The sequence below is a fragment of the Hyla sarda genome, chromosome 1 (genome assembly GCF_029499605.1).
Source record: "Hyla sarda isolate aHylSar1 chromosome 1, aHylSar1.hap1, whole genome shotgun sequence".
Classification (NCBI taxonomy): Eukaryota; Metazoa; Chordata; class Amphibia; order Anura; family Hylidae; genus Hyla; species Hyla sarda.
In genome coordinates this window covers 254207712-254230466 of record NC_079189.1, presented here as the reverse complement: position 1 = coordinate 254230466, position 22755 = coordinate 254207712, and the positions used below count along the sequence as shown (strand labels likewise).

The 22755-nt window shown below is 44.0% G+C and overlaps 1 protein-coding gene across 1 annotated transcript in view; it reads left to right on the top strand.

The window, feature by feature from the left end:
• The window catches only part of ADGRL3 (adhesion G protein-coupled receptor L3), a 961109-nt gene that overhangs the window by 21146 nt on the left and 917208 nt on the right, over nucleotides 1–22755 (top strand). The window contains exon 2 of the mRNA XM_056570909.1: nucleotides 17801–17985. Within this exon, the coding sequence (XP_056426884.1) occupies nucleotides 17931–17985 (55 nt within the window). The 5' untranslated portion in view covers nucleotides 17801–17930. The remainder of the gene's footprint in view (nucleotides 1–17800; nucleotides 17986–22755) is intronic.

The following is a 22755-nucleotide window of genomic DNA, read 5'->3' as shown; positions in this document are numbered from 1 at the left end:
CTTTCTCATCAATTCTGTGTGGGGCTTGTTAGAATTTATTGGTGCATATTTTGGGTACATACAACTTTGTGAACTGATCATTTTTTAGGGTTAAGTTAAGAGGGCTAAAAGTCTGAAATTATATACTTGTTTTTTATGGTGTATACTGAGCAGAATAATTATTCATAGTTTGGATTTTTGTTATACCTTTTTGTTATAGAAATTAAGGCTTATAAAATCATGGCTTTGTCCAAGCTGAAGGACAGGCATGGACAAAGTCAAGTAAGTGAGGGTGGGTAGCACTCCTCTGTGCTCTCTCCTGTCTGATAGTACTCCTCTGTGCTCTCTCCTGTCTGATAGTACTCCTCTTTGCTCTTTCCTGTCTGATAGTACTCCTCTGTGCTCTCCCCTGTCTGATAGTACTCCTCTGTGCTCTCTCCTGTCTGATAGTACTCCTCTGTGCTCTCCCCTGTCTGATAGTACTCCTCTGTGCTCTCCCCTGTTTGATAGTACTCCTCTGTGCTCTCCCAAGTCTGATAGCACTCCTCTGTGCTCTCTCCTGTCTGATAGTACTCCTCTGTGCTCTCTCCTGTCTGATAGTACTCCTCTGTGCTCCCTCCTGTCTGATAGTACTCCTCTGTGCTCCCTCCTGTCTGATAGCAATACTCTGTGCTCTCTCCTGTCTGATAGCACTCCTCTGTGCTCTCTCCTGTCTGATAGTACTCCCCGTGCTCTCTCCTGTCTGATAGTACTCCTCTGTGCTCTGTCCTGTCTGATAGCACTCCTCTGTGCTCTCTCCTATCTGATAGGACTCCTCTGTGCTCTCTCCTGTCTGATAGTACTCCTCTGTGCTCTCTCCTGTCTGATAGGACTCCTCTGTGCTCTCTCCTGTCTGATAGGACCCCTCTGTGCTCTCTCCTGTCTGATAGAACTCCTCTGTGCTCTCTCCTGTCTGATAGGACTCCTCTGTGCTCTCTCCTGTCTGATAGGACCCCTCTGAGCCGGAGCTCTGAAATTTAAAGGAGGACACAGGGGAGGAGGTGGCAGTGGAGCATGGTGAGTGACAGGCTTGGATTTGCATGCGGGCGTGTCCCACGATGCGAATCCAAGCCCCGCCGGCAGACACAGGGGTGCTTGCTGGCAGAGCACAGAGTGTAACATATATATATGTGTGTGTGTATATATATATATATATTATATATATGTATATATTTTTTTTTTTGTTTTTTATTCATAAAAAAGATTTTAATTTATTAAAGTATATTACAATAGAAAGTTTTTGATTCTGACAGTGCCTGTTTAATCTTTGTTAATCCTTTTTTTGTAAATTTGTTTTGCATCACCATACTCTGTGAACCATAACTTTCTTTCTCATCAATTCTGTGTGGGGCTTGTTAGAATTTATTGGTGCATATTTTGGGTACATACAACTTTGTGAACTGATCATTTTTTAGGGTTAAGTTAAGAGGGCTAAAAGTCTGAAATTATATACTTGTTTTTTATGGTGTATACTGAGCAGAATAATTATTCATAGTTTGGATTTTTGTTATACCTTTTTGTTATAGAAATTAAGGCTTATAAAATCATGGCTTTGTCCAAGCTGAAGGACAGGCATGGACAAAGTCAAGTAAGTGAGGGTGGGTAGCACTCCTCTGTGCTCTCTCCTGTCTGATAGTACTCCTCTGTGCTCTCTCCTGTCTGATAGTACTCCTCTTTGCTCTTTCCTGTCTGATAGTACTCCTCTGTGCTCTCCCCTGTCTGATAGTACTCCTCTGTGCTCTCTCCTGTCTGATAGTACTCCTCTGTGCTCTCCCCTGTCTGATAGTACTCCTCTGTGCTCTCCCCTGTTTGATAGTACTCCTCTGTGCTCTCCCAAGTCTGATAGCACTCCTCTGTGCTCTCTCCTGTCTGATAGTACTCCTCTGTGCTCTCTCCTGTCTGATAGTACTCCTCTGTGCTCCCTCCTGTCTGATAGTACTCCTCTGTGCTCCCTCCTGTCTGATAGCAATACTCTGTGCTCTCTCCTGTCTGATAGCACTCCTCTGTGCTCTCTCCTGTCTGATAGTACTCCCCGTGCTCTCTCCTGTCTGATAGTACTCCTCTGTGCTCTGTCCTGTCTGATAGCACTCCTCTGTGCTCTCTCCTATCTGATAGGACTCCTCTGTGCTCTCTCCTGTCTGATAGTACTCCTCTGTGCTCTCTCCTGTCTGATAGGACTCCTCTGTGCTCTCTCCTGTCTGATAGGACCCCTCTGTGCTCTCTCCTGTCTGATAGAACTCCTCTGTGCTCTCTCCTGTCTGATAGGACTCCTCTGTGCTCTCTCCTGTCTGATAGGACCCCTCTGTGCTCTCTCCTGTCTGATAGGACTCCTCTGTGCTCTCTCCTGTCTGATAGGACCCCTCTGTGCCCTCTCCTGTCTGATAGGACACAGACTTCAGGCTTGATGCCTCCAATGCTCTGGACACACATACTGAGATGACTGCACTGGACATCAGCAGGAGCTAAAATGCTGGAAGAGAGAGATTGCAGCCCCTCCCCTGGTGTTATAGGGGGGCTGTGCAAGGAGCCCATAGGTCACTTGGGGGGTCATCTGGTCACTAGTGCCTCCTGGATAACAATCACATGGTAACAGCTATTAAAGAAACAGTACATTTTATTATACAACATATGTACATAGGGGATAACACATTGATAAAGCAAAAATAACGTGAAACAGTTGTACCAAATTCTAAAAGAAATTATTATTAATTAATTAGGCAGGATTACAATGGACATGCATAAAGTTAGCATATAACATGGATCTCCTGGGCATATGCAAAGTTGATCACTGTCTTTATAATGTAATTTGTCCATAGTCCAGCCAATCTGGAGACAAAGAAAGTATGTACGCATTCCTCTTCTTTATCTTGACTCCAGATGCTCCTTTGGAGGGCGTGATGACATGAGTATTTTACACACACAAAGCAACACGTAAGCAGAATATTTTTTTGTAAGAAAACAACTATTCATTTGTTTCATTGCCTCTAAGAATCAACTTTAATGTCAAATATTATATATTAAATATCAATTATTAAAAGTAAGAAAAGTGGTAGAAATTCATTGATTTCTTTAACAACATAAAGGGGGCCCTGGGGACATGGAGAGACTCTGCCTGACAGGGCAGGAGAAGTACGGGGGACACACCATCCCGTACTGGATCACCACATAATCCACTACCACAGTAAATAGAGCAGGCTTAGATTTTGCCCCATTCTCCCGTTACCTTCATCTTTATGTACACATATGTCAAATATCGAGGAGGGGTTTGGCCATGTTTACACATCATTTCCATACCGGACTCCGCATTGAAATTCGGCACAGAGATTCCACTGCAGCAGAGTCCCTGTGACCACTGCAGAATTTCCTTGCCAGATGTTTCCGCCACAGAAATTAAATTTTCCTTGTCCGAGGAAAGAATGAACACGCTCATTCTTTCTGCAAACTCCGCAAGGAATGCATAGCTGTCAATAAGATGTCGGTGCCTGCGGAATGTCCACACTGAGATTATCCTTGTGGACATTCTGTAGTGTGAACATAGCCTTAATGCAGTAATCCTGTTTTTCACTTCAGCTTTTGTATAGAATACTAGAGTTGGGAAGCTTGTCTGTGACCTGTATTTAATTGTCTGTACTGTTCTTAAATTGTAAGCTTTCAATGACAATTTGATAATAAAAAAAAAATTATTAAATATAAGAGCACTAAGGATTCCTGTTAATATTGAAATGTGTGTTCGGCAGCAAAAAGTGATTGTGTGTTTTATGTGCTTAGGTTACAAAAGTGAAGCCCAGCAGCGGTGTCAATAATTTCTTTTGTTTTAATGTATGTGCTTCAACTGCTAATTACTTCCTTTAGTATGTTACTGCTGCATTTAATTAAAGGGGCTGAAAATCCCATTACAAATAGAAGCTTTATATTTGCCTTGATCGTACATGATCTATGGGCTGTAATACTTTTATATTCAAGAGAAAAAGAAAAAAAAGATAGGGAGCAAAAACCCTTTCTTAAAAATAAGCAAATAGATGATGGTTTTATTTACCTCCTACGTAAGGCCCTATTTACAGCTAGGCACTTGGGGGGAGATTTATCAAAACCTGTGCAAAGGAAAAATTGCCCGGTTGCCCATAGCAACCAGATTGCTTCTTTCATTTTGCTGAGGCCTTGTTAAAAATTAAAGAAGCGATCTGATTGGTTGCTATGGGCAACTTTTCCTCTGTACAGGTTTTAATAAATCTCCCCTTTTGACTATGTTTCTATTTTCATGCAGATCTGTCACAAATACACAACAAAAACTGCATGCATTATATGCAGTTTGGTTCAGATTCACTGTGGATTTCACAGTAAACACATAAAAGTGTATGAAATCAGTCACTAATCCACACCACAAGGGGGAGATTTATCAATACCTATCCAGAGGAAAAGTTGCTGAGTTGCCCATAGCAACCAATCAGCTCGCTTCTTTCATTTTTAACAAGGCCTCTGCAAACAGAAAGAAGCGATCTGATTGGTTGCTATGGGCAACTGGGAAACTTTTCCTTTGCACATGTTTTGATAAATTTCCCCCAAGGAGCATCCTGCAGCTGCAAATGTGAAGTTAAAAAGTGCAACTGTCCACGAGGGAGATTTAGCAAGGGATTTATGCAGCTTTTTTTTGCTTACAACGGTCGCACAAAAAGTCGCACTTGCGCCGAAGCAATTTTTTTGCGACTTTTGTGGGTAAGCAAAAAATACCAATCTGCTTTACCTAAGCAATTTTCAGTTTTTACTTTGCAGTCCAGGATTTTTCATTGCGAAAGTCACACATACAAAGTCACAATACAAACTTGCCTATGACAGCATTTTCAAAACGTTGCACAAAAAGTCTCACGTGAGACTTTTTGTGCGACCTTTTGCACAGCTCCGCTCCCCGGCACCCACTCACATCTACCACTTGCCTGCAAGGTGTTGGGACTACAACTCCCAGCATGTCCTCACTGTAAGGGCATACTGGGAGTTGTAGTCATGCAATAGCAAGCTTGTCACCCGCTGTAGTCATGCAGTTGGGGCAGGTGACAAGCTTGTTCCGCACTTGCAGAACTCACCCCAGCCCTGCTTCATGACTACAACTCCCATTATATACTTACTGTAAGGGTTTTCCTTTTTTATTTTCTTTCTCATTTCAGTCCTGTGTATCCTGTGGGCTACAATGATCACCAGTGTGTTTTTGTTGTTTTTAGTTTAATGTTAATAAAATGGTTAATGAGGGCATGTGAGGGAGTGTTTTTTTGGAATAAAAGGTTTTTTAACCCCTCAATGACGAAGGACGTAAATGTACGTCCTGGTGATGCGGTACTTAACGCACCTGGACGTACATTTACGTCCTAAGCATAACCGCGGGCATCGGAGCGATACCCGGATCATGCACGGCAGGTCCCGGCTGTTGATCGCAGCCAGGGACCCGCCGTTAATGGATGTCTGCCATTAACCCCTCAGATGCCGTGATCAATACCGATCACGGCATCTGCAGCATCGCAGTCACTTAATTGGATGATCGGATTGCCCGCAGCGCTGCCGCTGGGATCCGATCATCCAGCACGGCAGCTGGAGGTCCCCTCACCTGCCTCCGCTGTCTTCCTGGAGTCTTCTGCTCTGATCTGCCTTCCCGCAGACCAGAGCAGAAGATGACCGATAACCCTGATCAGTGCTGTGTCCTATACATAGCACTGAACAGGATTAGCAATCGAATGGTTGCTTTAAATTGTCCCCTATGGGGACTATTAAAGTGTAAAAATAAAAGTTAAAAAATAATGTAAAAAAAATTTGAAAAACCCCCTCCCCCCAAAAAAATGTAAATTGCCCAATTTTCCCTATTTCACCCCCAAAAAGTGTTAAAAAATATTTTATATACATATTTAGTATCGCCGCGTGCGTAAATATCTGAACTATTAAAATAAAATGTTAATGGTACCTACGGTGAACGTAAAAAAAATAAAAAGTCCAAAATAGCTGCTTTTTTAATAACATTTTATTCCAAAAAAATTAATAAAAAATGTATTAAAAGTTTTATATAAGCAAATATGGTATCAATAAAAAGTACAGATCACGGCGCAAGAAATTAGCCCTCATCCCGCCGCTTATACGGAAAAATAAAAAAGTTATAGGTCTTCAAAATAGGGGGATCTTAAACATACTAATTTGGTTAAAAAGTTTGTGATTTTTTTTAAGCGCAACAGTAATAGAAAAGTATGTTATCATAGGTATCATTTTAATCGTATTGACCCAAAGAATAAAGAACACATGTCACTTTTACCATAAATTGTACTGCGTGAAAACGAAACCTTCCAAAATTAGCAAAATTGCGGTTTTCTTTTTAATTTCGCCACACAAATAGTATTTTTTGGGTTGCGCCATACATTTTATGGTAAAGTGAGTGATGGCATTACAACGGACAACTGGTCGCGCAAAAAACAAGCCCTCATACTAGTCTGTGGATGAAAATATAAAAGAGTTATGATTTTTTGAAGGCGAGGAGGAAAAAATGAAAACGTAAAAATAAAATGTTCTGCGTCCTTATGGCCCAAATGGGCTGCGTCCTTAAGGGGTTAAACATGTTTTTTTTAATTAACTTTCCAGGCTTAGTAGTGGAAGCTATCTTATAGACAGAATCCATTACTGAGCCAGGGCTTAGTGTTAGCACCAAAAACAGCTAGCACTAACCCCTGATTATTACCCCACTACCCACCACCCACCACCACAGGAGTACAGGGAAGAGCCGCTACCAACAGGCTCAGAGTGTCAAATATGGCACTCCTGGGCCTAGGCGGTAACAGGCTGGCATTATATAGGCTGGGGAGGGCCAGTAATAATGTTCCTCAACCACCCTGGTAACATCAGGCTGTTGCTGCTTGGCTGGTATTTGGCTGAGAATTTAAATATGGGGAATCCTATGTTTTTTTTTGTTTTTTTTCCAGAAATAAATAATAAATAAAAAACACATAGGGTTCCCTGTATTTTTATCCTCAGCCGGATACCAAGCCTAATGTTACCAGGGGGGCGAAGACCATTGTTGCTTGCCCTCCACAGCCTTAATAACGCCAGCCTGTTACCGCCTAGGCCCAGGAGTGCCATTTTTGGTATTGGCTCTTCCCGGAATGCCCTGTGGAGGTGGGTATGGGGGTAATAATCGGGGGTTAGCTAGCTGTTTTTGGGGCTAACGCTAAGCCCCGGCTTAGTAATGGACGGCTTCCACTACTAAGCCTGTAAAGTAAATATAATAAAAACACATTTATAAAACTTTTATTCCAAAAAACACTCCCCTACAAGCCCTCATTACAAAATGTTGAAATAGCCCACAGAATAGACTGATCTGAAATGAAAAGAAGAAAACAGAACACAAAAAAATGGGTTAGTACATTTTGAGGGGAAAAAAGTGGTAAACATTTTTTATAAACACACATACATATTTTTTGTTGCTTATGTGTGCTAAGAAATGGTATCCCTAAGTGATTTTATAGTACTTTTGCTTATGTGAGCCAAATTTATCAACCCCCTGTGATAGTATGATAAATATGTCACACATAAGCAAACCCAAAGCAAAAGAAAATGCCTACAGAACTCGCTTAGCAAAGCAAACAATGATATATGCCTCCCATGTGGATTCAACCAAAGGGGGAAAAGTATTTGTAACACTCACGTTTCTGAAGACAGGAACCCCGGTGGATGTGGATCGGCTGGACCTGTGTGGCAGATGACTCGGACGGTACCAGGGAGCGGAGTCTAAGGTGCTGCTGGTTTTCACCAGAGCCTGCAACAAAGCGGGATGGACTTGCTGCTGCAGGCGACACCCAGGTCGCTACCTTTGGCACGGCTCGACCAGACAGGCGGCTGAGGAGATGCGAGGCACAGGAGGGATAAGGCAGCTCGTAGTCTGGATAGCAGAAGGTCAGGGCAGGCGGCAAAGTAGCGTAGTCTAGATGTAGCAGGAGGTCAGTTGGCAGGCGGCAGAGGAGCAAGGTCGGGTCACAAAGCAAGAGATCAGATACATGGCAAGGCAATAACAGGAATGCTTTTTCTCAGGCTCAAGGCAACAAAGATCCGGCAGGAAACTGAGGAGGGTGGAGGAATTTATAAATGAGCCACAGGTGGATTACACTAATGAGTGTACTGGCCCTTTAAATCTCAAAGCTCCGGCACGCGCGCGCCCTAGGGGACGGGGACACGCGCGACAGAGCAGAGAAGCAGAGGCGGAGGCAGGAGAAACACCCGGAGAGTGACAAACTGGGGCTACAGCAGGTAAGGGGACGATGCGCTCTTGGCCAGCTTGTGCGGCCAGAGGGCATAATGTAACAGTATTATTTTATTTCTCCAGGCCACAGCATAGCAGCAACAGCTACATCACTAGGGTTTATCATTTTTTTTTACTCACTAAACTGCGTGGAGGCTTAAAGGAAAACAGGCACCCGTTCACCCGCACTATAACTCGATACACCGGTTTATAGTGCGGGTGAACAGGAGACCGATGCGGTGTCTCGGACTGCTATACCTATTTGCATTCTGGAGTCACGATCCCCCAAAGGCTCCCCTCTTCCAGCGCTGTTTTGCACTTTGAGGCGGGCCCGTGTATCAGGTTATAGTGTGGGTGAACGGGTGACTGTTTTCCTTTAATGGCAAATACACACAGTAAACCAAACACTTTTCTTCAAGGTGCTGGCTGGATAAACAGGCGCTGCGAGTCTTACAAGTTAAAAGATTTAATTACCTATAATGCTACCCCTTTCACGGAGATCCATTTCATTTCACGGATCTTTGCAAAACGTGTTGCATTATGGGTAAATAAATCTTTTTACTTGGAAGAGTCCCAGCACTGTAATGAACTCTGCAACTTTAGGATTTACTGTGGGAGTCCCCCGTCCAAAACCCTGCGCTGCGATCAATCGATCTAGAGAGAGCTGTATATACTGTATAGCCCCAAAGGGTTAACCAGCACTGACCTGAAGTGCTGGATAACCCTTTCCTTGCCGGGCTGAGCAAGGGGTTAAGTGAACCATCTCTGCTAACATCTGGCAGTGGCGTTTTTCCCGTGGAAAAACACTGTGCGGCCGTTTGGCCTTTTTTTTGGGCAGAACGCCCAAAGAAAATCAAGATTTTTTTGTGAGAAATATGTTCTGACAAGAGAGAAAGGAGAGGGAAGAAACATGATATCAGGAAAAATAAGCATATTTGCTGAATGAAATATATTACAAAGTTTCATATTTTGCTTGTACTATTGATCTATGCAAAAGTTTTTTTTGAAATGACAGGTATGCTTTAATAATAATAACAATCTTATTTTTTTTTTGTGTCATCTTTAAAGGAAATCTGTCAGTAGTATCACCCGCACTAAACCTGTCACACAGGCTTGTAGTGCGGGTGATGCTGATTAAAACGGTACTCACATTGTTCAGATTCGCCCAGCCGTTCCGCCGCAAATTGTGTGTTTCTATTTATGCTAATGAGGGCCTTGGGGCATGGCCGGAGCTCCGATCCGAGCTTTGGGCACGCTGACATCATCTTCGCCGGGCGCCCGCTCCGCCCGGCTCATCAATATTCATAACCCTCCTCCCTGCTCCTTCTTCCGTGTTAGTGTATGGTGCATGCGCCGCTTACTGTGTACTCCCGGAAGCAGCGTTCCCCTCGGCTTCACTGCCGCAGCCATCCTTGATAAGTAAGAAGCTGGGGAGAACGCCGCTTCCGGGAGTACACAGTAAGTAAGCAGCGCATGCGCCGTACACTAATACGGGCGAAGGAGCAGGGAGGGGGGTTATGAATATTGATTTGCCGTGGAACAGCTGGGCGAATCTGCACAGTGAGTACTGTTTTAATCAACATCACCCGCACTACAAGCCTGTGTGACAGGTTTAGTGATGCTACTGACAGATTTCCTTTAAAATGAACATTGCAGTGTTTGCCCAATCTGAATTGGGATTGCAGAAATCCATCTTTGTGCTGTGAATTACAACTCCTTTAACCCCTTAAGGACCACGGGTTTTTCCGTTTTTGCATTTTAGTTTTTTCCTCCTCACATTTTAAAAATCATAACCCTTTCAATTTTGCACCTAAAAATCCATATGATGGCTTATTTTTTGCGCCACCAATTCTACTTTGCAGTGACATCAGTCATTTTACCCAAAAATCGACGGCGAAACGGAAAAAAAAAATCATTGTGCGATGAAATTGGAGAAAAAATGCCATTTTGTAACTTTTGGGGGCTTCTGTTTCTACGCAGTGCATTTTTCAGTAAAAATGACACCTTATCTTTATTCTGTAGGTCCATACGATTAAAATGATACCCTACTTATATAGGTTTGATTTTGCTGTACTTCTGTCAAAAATCATAACTACATGCAGAAAAATGTATACCTTTAAAATTGTCATCTTTTGACCCCTATAACTTTTTTATTTTTCCGCATATGGGGCGGTATGAGCGCTCATTTTTTGCGCCGTGATCTGACGTTTTTATAGGTACCATTTTTGTATTGATCGGACTTTTTGATAGCTTTTTATTCATTTTTCCATGATATAAAAAGCGACCAAAAATACGTTATTTTGGACTTTGGAATTTTTTTTGCGCATACGCCATTGACCGTGTGGTTTAATTAATGTTATATTTTTATAGTTCGGATGTTTACGCATGCGGCGATACCACATATATTGATATTTATTTTTATTTACATGGTGTTTTTTTATGGGAAAAGGGGGGTGATTTGAACTTTTAAGGAAAGGGTTAAATCACATTTATTAACTTTTTTTTTACACTTTTTTTTTGCAGTGTTATAGCTCCCATAGGGTCCTATAACACTGCACACACTGATTGCCAGCACTTCTCACTGCAAAGCCATAGCTTTGCAATGATCAGCGTTATCGGTGGTCGATTGCTCAAGCCTGCATCTCAGGCTTGGAGCAATCAATCGCCGAGGGGACACGCCGGAGGCAGGTAAGAGGACCTCCGCTCGTGTCCCAGCTGATCGGGACACCGCATTTTCACTGCGGTAGTCCCGATCAGCCCCGCTGAGCAGCCGGACAGCTTTCAATTTCGTTTTAGACGTGGCGTTCAAAAGGGTTAATAGCGTGCTGCACCGTGATCGCTGCCGCGCGCTATTAGCCCCGGGTCCTGGCATCAGATACATGCCGGGACCGACCAGTCACCGGGTGACCCCGCGTTATATCGCGGGAGCCGGCCAAGGACGTAAATATACGTCCTTGGTCGTTAAGGGGTTAAGCTAGATTTAACTGATTTCTATTCAGACATTTATGTAACAAATCAGTTCTTCTCAGACTGCCTACTGTGTTTCGGTTGTTTAACCCCTTAAGGACGCAGCCCATTTGGGCCTTAAGGACGCAGACAATTTTATTTTTACTTTTTCGTTTTTTCCTCCTCGTCTTCAAAAAATCATAACTCTTTTATATTTTCATCCTCAGTCTAGTATGAAGGCTTGTTTTTTGCGCGACCAGTTGTCCGTTGTAATGCCATCACTCACTTTACCATAAAATGTATGGCGCAAACAAAAAAATACTATTTGTGTGGGGAAATTAAAAAGAAAACCGCAATTTTGCTAATTTTGGAAGGTCTTGTTTTCACGACGTGCAATTTATGGTAAAAATGACGTGTTCTTTATTCTTTGAGTCAATACGATTAAAATGATACCCATGAGAACATATTTTTCTATTACTGTTGCGCTTTTTAACCAAATTAGTACGTTTAAGATCCCCCTATTTTGAAGACCTATAACTTTTATCTATTAACTTTTTTTTTTTACGCACGCGCCATTCACCGTACGGTATGATTTATTTTTTATTTCAATAGTTCAGATATTTACGCACACGGCGATACTGAATATGTATATAAAATATTTTTTTAACACCTTTTGGGGGTGAAATAGGGAAAATGGGACAAGTTAAGTTTTTATTGGGGGAGGGGGTTTTTCACATTTTTTTAACTTAATTTTTTAACTTTTTTTGCTTTTATTTTTACACTTTTATTTATAGCAATCACTCGATTGCTAATCCTGTTCAGTGCTATGTATAGGACATAGCACTGATCAGAGTTATCGGTCATCTTCTGCTCTGGTCTGCGGGAAGGCATCAGAGCAGAAGACTCCCGGAAAGCATCGGGGGCAGGTGAGGGGACCTCCGTCCGCCATGCTGGATGATCGGATCACCGAGACAGCGCTGCTGGCGATCCGATCATCCATTTAAGTGACCGCGATGCTGCAAATGCCGTGATCTGTATTGATCACGGCATCTGAGGGGTTCATGGTGGACATCCGTGGGATCGCAGATGTCCGCCATTACCGACGGGTCCCTGTCTGCGATCAACAGCCGAGACCGGCCGCGCATGATGCAGGCATCGCTCCGATGCCCGCGGTTATGCTTAGGATGTGTTACGCCGAGCGCTCCGGGTCCCCGCTCCTCCCCGGAGCGCTCGCTACACTCTCGCTACTGCAGCGCTCCGGTCAGATCCACTGACCCGGTGCGCTGCGATACCGCCTCCAGCCGGGATGCGATTCGCGATGCGGGTGGCGCCCGCTCGCGATGCGCACCCCGGCTCCCGTACCTGACTCGCTCTCCGTCGGTCCTGTCCCGGCGCGCGCGGCCCCGCTCCCTAGGGCGCGCGCGCGCCGGGTCTCTGCGATTTAAAGGGCCACTTCGACGCTGATTGGCGCAAGTGGTTCTAATTAGTGTGTTCACCTGTGCACTCCCTATGTATACCTCACTTCCCCTGCACTCCCTCGCCGGATCTTGTTGCCATTGTGCCAGTGAAAGCGTTCCTTGTGTGTTCCTAGCCTGTGTTCCAGACCTCCTGCCGTTGCCCCTGACTACGATCCTTGCTGCCTGCCCCGACCTTCTGCTACGTCCGACCTTGCTTCTGTCTACTCCCTTGTACCGCGCCTATCTTCAGCAGTCAGAGAGGTTGAGCCGTTGCTAGTGGATACGACCTGGTCACTACCGCCGCAGCAAGACCATCCCGCTTTGCGGCGGGCTCTGGTGAACACCAGTAGTGACTTAGAACCGGTCCACTAGCACGGTCCACGCCAATCCCTCTCTGGCACAGAGGATCCACCTCCTGCCAGCCGGCATCGTGACAGTAGATCCGGCCATGGATCCCGCTGAAGTTCCTCTGCCAGTTGTCGCCGACCTCACCACGGTGGTCGCCCAGCAGTCACAGCAGATAGCGCAACAAGATCCGGCGAGGGAGTGCAGGGGAAGTGAGGTATACATAGGGAGTGCACAGGTGAACACACTAATTAGAACCACTTGCGCCAATCAGCGGCGAAGTGGCCCTTTAAATCGCAGAGACCCGGCGTGCGCGCGCCGGGACAGGACCGACGGAGAGCGAGTCAGGTACGGGAGCCGGGGTGCGCATCGCGAGCGGGCGCCACCCGCATCGCGAATCGCATCCTGGCTGGAGGCGGTATCGCAGCGCACCGGGTCAGTGGATCTGACCGGAGCGCTGCAGTAGCGAGAGTGTAGCGAGCGCTCCGGGGAGGAGCGGGGACCCGGAGCGCTCGGCATAACAGTACCCCCCCCCCCCTTGGGTCTCCCCCTCTTCTTAGAGCCTGAGAACCTGAGGAGCAGACTTTTGTCTAGGATATTGTCCTCAGGTTCCCAGGATCTCTCTTCAGGACCACAACCCTCCCAATCGACCAAAAAAAAAGTTTTCCCTCTGACCTTCTTGGAGGCCAGTATCTCCTTTACGGAGAAGATGTCCGAGGAGCCGGAAACAGGAGTGGGAGAAACAAGTTTGGGAGAGAAACGGTTGATGATGAGTGGTTTAAGAAGAGAAACGTGAAAGGCATTAGGAATACGAAGAGAAGGAGGAAGAAGAAGTTTGTAAGAGACAGGATTAATCTGGCACAAAATTTTGAAAGGACCAAGATAGCGTGGTCCCAATTTGTAGCTAGGGACAAGGTATGGCTCTCCGCTAAATATGTCCGCTTCCGTGTCTCTAGCTACAAATTGGGACCACGCTATCTTGGTCCTTTCAAAATTTTGTGCCAGATTAATCCTGTCTCTTACAAACTTCTTCTTCCTCCTTCTCTTCGTATTCCTAATGCCTTTCACGTTTCTCTTCTTAAACCACTCATCATCAACCGTTTCTCTCCCAAACTTGTTTCTCCCACTCCTGTTTCCGGCTCCTCGGACATCTTCTCCGTAAAGGAGATACTGGCCTCCAAGAAGGTCAGAGGGAAAACTTTTTTTTTGGTCGATTGGGAGGGTTGTGGTCCTGAAGAGAGATCCTGGGAACCTTAGGACAATATCCTAGACAAAAGTCTGCTCCTCAGGTTCTCAGGCTCTAAGAAGAGGGGGAGACCCAAGGGGGGGGGTACTGTTACGCCGAGCGCTCCGGGTCCCCGCTCCTCCCCGGAGCGCTCGCTACACTCTCGCTACTGCAGCGCTCCGGTCAGATCCACTGACCCGGTGCGCTGCGATACCGCCTCCAGCCGGGATGCGATTCGCGATGCGGGTGGCGCCCGATCGCGATGCGCACCCCGGCTCCCGTACCTGACTCGCTCTCCGTTGGTCCTGTCCCGGCGCGCGCGGCCCCGCTCCCTAGGGCGCGCGCGCGCCGGGTCTCTGCGATTTAAAGGGCCACTTCGCCGCTGATTGGCGCAAGTGGTTCTAATTAGTGTGTTCACCTGTGCACTCCCTATGTATACCTCACTTCCCCTGCACTCCCTCGCCGGATCTTGTTGCCATTGTGCCAGTGAAAGCGTTCCTTGTGTGTTCCTAGCCTGTGTTCCAGACCTCCTGCCGTTGCCCCTGACTACGATCCTTGCTGCCTGCCCCGACCTTCTGCTACGTCCGACCTTGCTTCTGTCTACTCCCTTGTACCGCGCCTATCTTCAGCAGTCAGAGAGGTTGAGCCGTTGCTAGTGGATACGACCTGGTCACTACCGCCGCAGCAAGACCATCCCGCTTTGCGGCGGGCTCTGGTGAACACCAGTAGTGACTTAGAACCGGTCCACTAGCACGGTCCATGCCAATCCCTCTCTGGCACAGAGGATCCACCTCCTGCCAGCCGGCATCGTGACAGGATGTAAATGTACTTCCTGGTGCGTTAATTACCACGTCACAAGGACGTACATTTACGTCCTTCGTCGTTAAGGGGTTAAAAAAGTCATAAAAGCTTGCACTAAATTATACAAAAGGTAATGCTGTGTAAGGCAAGGACTACAAGAGATTCACACAAAAAAAAGCAAAAGTCGCACAACCACTATATTTTGCTCAACTTGCAGGTATTAGTATTAAACAATTAAGCTTAATATCTATTACTCTAATTCTAAAATTTTAGAAATATCCCATGGTTGGCCCTAGTGCACACGGTGACAGACTTACAAGTCTCTGAAGTGAAGGAGCACCTAGTGGATTGGGGCCTTTTTTATTGCAGTGTTTTTTTAGAGACAATATTGCATGATCGGCTGAGAAGTGGATCCGCTGACCTGTGTGGACAATGACTGAACCGCACCAGGTAGCGGAGTCTAAGGTGGTTTTCACCAGAGCCCTCCGCAAAGTGGGATGGTCTTGCTGCGGCAGGCAGCACCCAGGTTGCTTCTCCTGACATGATCCGTATATCACAGATTGCCCAGATGTAACTTGGCACAGAGAAAGAAGCGTAATCAGATGTAGCACGGGTCAGCAGGCAGGCAGCAAAGAAGCGTAGTCGGGTAGCAGGCACAAGGTCAGGAGGCAAGCGGCAAAGTCAGGTCACAAGCTGGAGGTCTGGAAAACTAAAATGGCCCACTCACTGTAAGGCTTTCTCTATGGCACTAAGCACAAAGAATGGCCGGAGCGTTGCCCCTAGCAAGTCCCGGGGCCAGCTATCTGCATATCTGCACACACGGCAGGGTCCAGAAGGAAAGGCATCCTATTGCGCATCATTAGCGCAGATTTTCCAGGAAATGTTCTCAGGTACCATGCCCAGTTGCAATTCCCCCAGTGGAATCATGGCAGTGAAAAGCCCCCAGAAGTGACTCCATTTTGCATATTTTACCCCTTTAAAGGATTTATCTAGAAATATAATGTCCATTTAGAACCCCCCCCCCCCCCCCCCCCCCCAGGCATTTGAGAAATGTTTTCAGCAGTAGGCTGAGAGTAAAAAAAAAAATCACTTAGTTTCACAAGGAAGAAGGTAGAGGCACCTCTAGATTTGAATATATCAGTACCCCATAGCAGGGCCCAGAAGGAAAGGAGCCACATTTTGCATTTTTAGCAACTATTTTGCAGATGAGGATGAGATGGCAAATTCATCCTCACCCTAAGAGTGTCTGTGTCAGAGAAAAGCATAACATCTGTCTTCTCTGATCTGTAAAATGTAAATTTTTTTATATTATGTTACATTTGGAACAACAAAAAATTAATAAATGTAGGAGCAGGACAAAGTCCATATTATAATTCACTGGGGGCGCGGTGATGAGATAATGGAGCACACCAATACAATAGACTGTCTAAAACAGTGCTTCCCAACCTTTTTCAGTTCAGGTCATCCCTCCAAAAGTTTCCACAGTATGTAATTTTCTTCAGTAGGTTTTTTTTACCCCTCTAAGTAGGACCCTCCTGTCACCCAGCACCCTGTGTTGCCGTGTCACCCAGGTTGGGAATCACAGTACTGATATGTTCTGAACATCCTTTTTTACCTTGTCCTAAAGATGTTATGTCCTGTTAGAATCTAGGCACTATGAAGGCCAAGGAAACATGGAAAACTTGTCCTGTTCCTGTAATAAACTATGATCATATGGCCCTTGTGGCATGGTGAACTATCCTGCTGAAAGTGTTCTCTGCTATAGAGTAAATGGCAACTATGAGTGGAAGAACTTGGTTGGCCACAATGCTTTGATAAATCCTACAGTTCAATTGTCCATTCACACTTATCAGAGGACCCAGGGTGAACAAATGAATTCCTCATGCCAGTCTAACCTGTTGACACATGACACAAAGGGTTCATTGATTAATGATACTTGCACTAAATTCTTACCCTCCCATTGACCTAAATCTGCATTCATCTGACCAGACAGTGTTTTTCCACTGCTCTTTGAGATGATCTTGGCACTATTTTGCTCACTGGAGTCTTCACTTTCTGTTTCCCTAAGACATCAATTACACTCAACCTGGTCATCTGCAATTACAGCCCATTCAAAGAATGACGGCTTGTGGGTCCAAACACGTTACTTGGAGCACCGGGGTTGCCTTTGATTGCAGTTTATTTCGCTATGCGCTGGTTGATTGTCAGAAGGATTCTTGTCAACGGGTCAGAGGATGTCATGTTATTTATTTCCTTATGAGCCCTATTTCCTTATGAGCCCCCAAGGTTGGCTGTATGTAAAATACTGTACACTGCTAATTTAACACCGTTGACCTCATTCAAAGTCACTTGTCATGTGGATTCACAATTAAACTGATCAACAGAAAACTTCCTTGTTTGACGTTTTGCTACACCATTTTATTATTGGATTTGGCCATGGCAAACTTTACTTTGAAATGCCCCCTATAGTATAAATATGTTTTTATGATTGCAATGTTCATGTATGCCCATAAATAAAGTGCTGCGAATAAAATAAGAGTATTAAATACAAAAAAGGGACAGACAATGCATGTGACAAACATGTAAAAATAGTCAATGAAAATAATTTTGGAACATTAATGATAACTTTTACTGCTGACATAATATGTAATATAGTTTGTTCTTTGCTACTGTTACTTAACAACATCCAGATTAGTTAGTTAAAGAGAATTTATTAACTTCTTTCTTTTTTTTTTTTTTTTTCTTCAGGTCTTGTACCTTTTCCACTTTCAATTTGGGTGGCAGATCATTCCTTAGGAAGGTGGATCTTATACCTGAAGAAAATATAAAAGAAGGGAATTTCCTGACCTTACCTCTTTTCTGATTATACCTCACAGCAATGTCATCATTAAAGCTGTTCATTTTCTTGAAGCTGATGATAACACTAGTTCATGGTAAGAATAAGAATTTATGTCAATTATAAATATGCTTTTACCTGAGATTGTTTTTTCTACTTTATTATAGTGGTAGATTTTTCATCAATACTTGCAGCATTCTTTGTGAAAAACTCAAAAATTTTCAATGAGAAATTGGAAAAATTTGCATATGTGGATGTTAAGAGTTCTGCAGATACATGGCAGGGCTCAGAAGTGAAGGCGCACCATTGGGTTTTTGGAGAGTGCATTGTGGGCCATGTCACGTTTATAAAGCCACTATGGTGCCAATACAGCAGAACCCCCCACATGTGACCCATTTTGGAAACTACACCACTAAAGGAGCGTAACAAGGGGGCAGTGAGCATTTAGACTTCACAGGTGTTTGACAGATTTTTGGAAAAGTGGGATGTGAATATAAAAAAATTGATTTTAAATTTTCAGGGCCTACTGTTCAAAATATATATCAGATACTTGTAGTGTCCAACTGCTCATTGCACATCTTGTTATATTCCTTGAAAGATGTAATTTCCAGAATTTTTTTTTTAAAGCAATTTTCTATTTATATTATAGTAACATAGTAACCTAGTTCATAAGGTTGAAAAAAGACCAGAGTCCATCAAGTTCAACCTATAACCCTAATAAGTCCCTATTGAGTTGAGTTGATCCAGAGGAAGGCAAAAAAACCTCATACTAGAGGTAAAAATTCCTTCCCGACTCCAAATATGGCATCAGAATAAATCCCTGGATCAACCTTCTGTCCCTATAAATCTAGTATACATAACCAGCAATGTTATTACTCTCCAAAAATGCATCCAGACCCTTTTTGAACTCTATTACAGAGTTCACCATGACCACCTCCCCCGGGAGAGAATTCCATAGTCTCACTGCTCTTACAATAAAGAACCCCCGTTTGTGCTGGTGTAGAAACCTTCTTTCCTCTAGACGTAGAGGATGCCCCCTTGTTATTGATGCAGTCCTGGGTATAAATAGATCATGGGAGAGATCACTGTTCTGTCCCCTGACATATTTATACATAGTTATTAGGTCTCCCCTAAGCCTTCTTTTTTGTTAACTAAATAACCCTAATTCTGATAATCTTTTTGGGTACTGTAGTCCTCCCATTCCCCTTATTACTCTGGTTGCCCGTCTTTGAACCCTCTCCAGCTCCACTATATCTTTCTTGTACATTGTTGCCCAGTACTGTACACAGTATTCCATGTGTGGTCTGACTAGCGATTTGTACAGCGGTAGAATTATTTCCTTGTCGTGGGCATCTATGCCCCTATTGATGCACCCCATGATTTTATTAGCCTTGGCAGCAGCTGCCCGACACTGGTCACTACAGCTAAATTTACTGTTAACTAAGACTCCTAAGTCCTTTTCCATGTCAGTCATCCCAAGTGTTCTCCCATTTAATACATAATCCCAGCCCGGATTTTTCTTCCCCATGTGCATTACCTTACATTTATCAGTGTTGAACCTCATCTGCCACTTCCCAGCCCAAACCTCCAACCTATCCTGATCCATTTGTAACAGTGCCCTGTCCTCTATAGTATTTACCGCTTTACAGAGTTTAGTGTCATCTGTAAAGATTGTTACTTTACTATTCAACCCCTCTACAAGGTCATTAATAAATATATTAAATAGGACAGGACCCAAGACGGACCCCTGTGGTACCCCACTAGTAACAGTCACCCAATCAAAATAAGTACCATTAATAACCACTCTCTGTTTCCTATCATTGAGCCAGTTACTTACCCACTTACACACATTCTCCCCAAACCCAATCCCTCTCATTTTATGCACCAACCTTTTATATGGAACCGTATCAAATACTTTGGAAAAATCCAGATATACGACATCCAGCGATTGCCCCTGGTCCAGTCTGGAGCTCACCTCCTCATAAAAGCTGATCAAGTTAGTTTTACAGGACCGATCCCTCATAAATCCATGCTGATACGGGGTCATACATTTATTTTTATCAAGATATTCCAAAATAGCATCTCTTAGGAAACCCTCAAACAATTTACATACAACCCAGGTTAAACTAACAGGTCTATAATTCCTGGGGTCACCTTTTGACCCCTTCTTAAATATTGGCACCACATTTGCCATGCGCCAGTCCTGGGGAACAGTCCCTGTCACTATAGAGTCAGAACCTCTGCAACTTCCGTAGTTACGGAAAATTGTGTTACAAATTCGCTGGGGCTTTTTCTCCTTTCACACCTTGTGAAAATGAAAAATGTGGGGCTACACCAGCATTTTAGTATAAGCAAATAAAAATTTTCATTTACTGGGCCCACTGTTCCAAAAATCTTGAAATCACCTTTGGGGTCTAAATGCTTACTGAACACCTGTTACATTCAATGAGAGGTGTAGTTTCCAAAATGGGGTCACATGTTTTTTTTTTTTTTTTTAGCTTTTATGTCAGAACCTCTCGAACTGTCAGCCATTGCAGTGCAAATAACCAATTTACGCCACAGATATACCTTCTCTCTTTCCTGAACCCTGATGTTCCCTGCAGGGCACTTTATGTCCTCATATGGGGTATTTCGGTACTCGGGAGAAATTGTCTTCCTTTTACCTTTTGTAAAAAATGAGAAATGAATTATGAGGTGACACCAACATGTTAATGTAAAAATTTAATATTTTTACACTAACATCCTGGCGTATCCTTCAAATTTTCATTTTCACAAGGTTTAAAAGGAGAACCCCCCAAAATTTTTAGCACTTTTTCTCCTGACTACAGAAATACCAAATATGTGGCCCTAAACTTTCACCTTAAAATATAACAGGGCTCAGGAGTGAGAGGGCTCTATGTGCATTTAAGGCCTGAATTAATGATTTGCACAGGGTTGGCTGACAGTTGCAGAGATGGTAAGGGCATCACATTAAGGGGCGTGTCGGGGCACATCGTATTTACATGCCCCTTTAGGGCCAACTTGAAACATGTAAAGTCGCAGAAATATACACCTCCATTATATTTGGTGTCTATTTCTGTTACCAGCGCAAGGGCACCCACGAAGCCAAAGGATTTACTAAGATACTTAGATACAGGGTAATGCAAACATTTTTGGATTGCTTCAAAGTGAGTCCTTTTATGACCATACAGTAAAGTTGGGGTGTTGTAAAAAATCCCCACTCCAGTATTGCCTAATTGTTGGTTTTCTGACTAGGCCCATATGCAAGACAACACCCCAATATATCTTAACCTTAGCTGCACTGATGGGGGTCCATATCTCGGGTCTAGTCAAAAAAAGCATTGGTGTACTGGGCCACAAACTATTGAGTAACCAAGTTTGTTTGATCTCCATGAAATTTACAAAGTCCTCTCTGAAGGAGGCGTGTCTCCATTCAGGAGGCTTGTCGGCTGCAGCATGACGCTGCGGCCGACACCCCCCTCCATGTATCTCTATAGGAGAGGTGGGGATGCATGAACGCTGCTGCATATCCGCCTCTCCTGTAAAGCTGAATGGAGGGGGTGTGTCTGTTGACCTCTTAGTGAAGTTGTCAACATGAGCATTAGTCACGCAGAGCCGTGGCAATGCTGGGTCCCCTTACGGGAGATCTCGGGGGGGGGGGGGGGGGTTAATGAAAGTAATGCACTAAAAACATGTTAACCTAAAGGGCCCACCAATAGCTATATATAGTTTTTCCCTTTTATCTGATGCATTTCTCTCACTCAGATAATATGTGGGTTCATCAAGGAGAGGAATAAAAATGGCACACACTGATATGTGTGTAAAAATTGTCATAGGGACAAATGTATGGCCAGAAGTTGAGGTGAGTAGGAGGATCTAGCTACTGTGGATTAAAGTAACATAGAAACATAGAATGTGTTGGCAGATAAGAACCATATGGCCAATTTAGTCTGCCCAATATTCTGAATACTATCACTAACCCTTCTGCTCCACGGGAGGTTTCTGTCCTCCCTGAGCTCGCTTTAGGACACCTGCATTATGGTTTGACAGGTGTACAGCCCCAGTCAAACTCCCCACCTGCGGCTTATATTATATAAAGCATACCTTTATACCTATCCCATGCATGCTTAAAGGGGTTATCCAGAAATAGAAATACACAGCTACTTTCTTTCAAAAACAGCTCCCAGTGTGTCTCCAGGTTGGGTGGGGTTCAGCAGCTCGGTTTCATTGAAGTGAATGGAGACAAGTTGTAAAACCACACCCAACCTGGAGACAGACAGGGAGCTGTTTTTGAAAGAAATTAGCTGTGTTTTTCTATTCCTGGCTAACCACCTTTAACCTCCTTCTCTGTATTTGCAGCTGTCACTTCTGCAGGAAGGCTATTCCATGTATCCACTTCTCTCTCACTAAAGTAATACTTCATTATTTATCTACATACATTATATTACTTATCTTGCACTGATGGTTTCACATATTGGCAGGCATTAGAATAAAAATATTTTGCTTGATTAATGACTATACAGAGGTTGCATTCTACAAGGTTTAGTTTATTCAAATCCAGGGACGTGCACATATTGGCCTTCATTTACTAAAAGCATTCAAACTCTTTTTGTCAGGTTGTGCACCTAAATTCTGTGTAAATTCTGAATGTGCGACAAAAGAACCCTCTACAGAATCAGAAACACTCAGAATGAAAAAGAACCATACAAATGGCATGGTTTTTGTTAAAGGAAGCATGTTCCCTACATTTCATCCAAAATCACTCGTCTTTTCTGAAAAGCACTCTGAAAATCATGTGAATTTTCTGGGAAGAAAACCCTACACTTTAAGGCATGTATAAAGTTTCCAAAAGCGGAATAAATTAGTA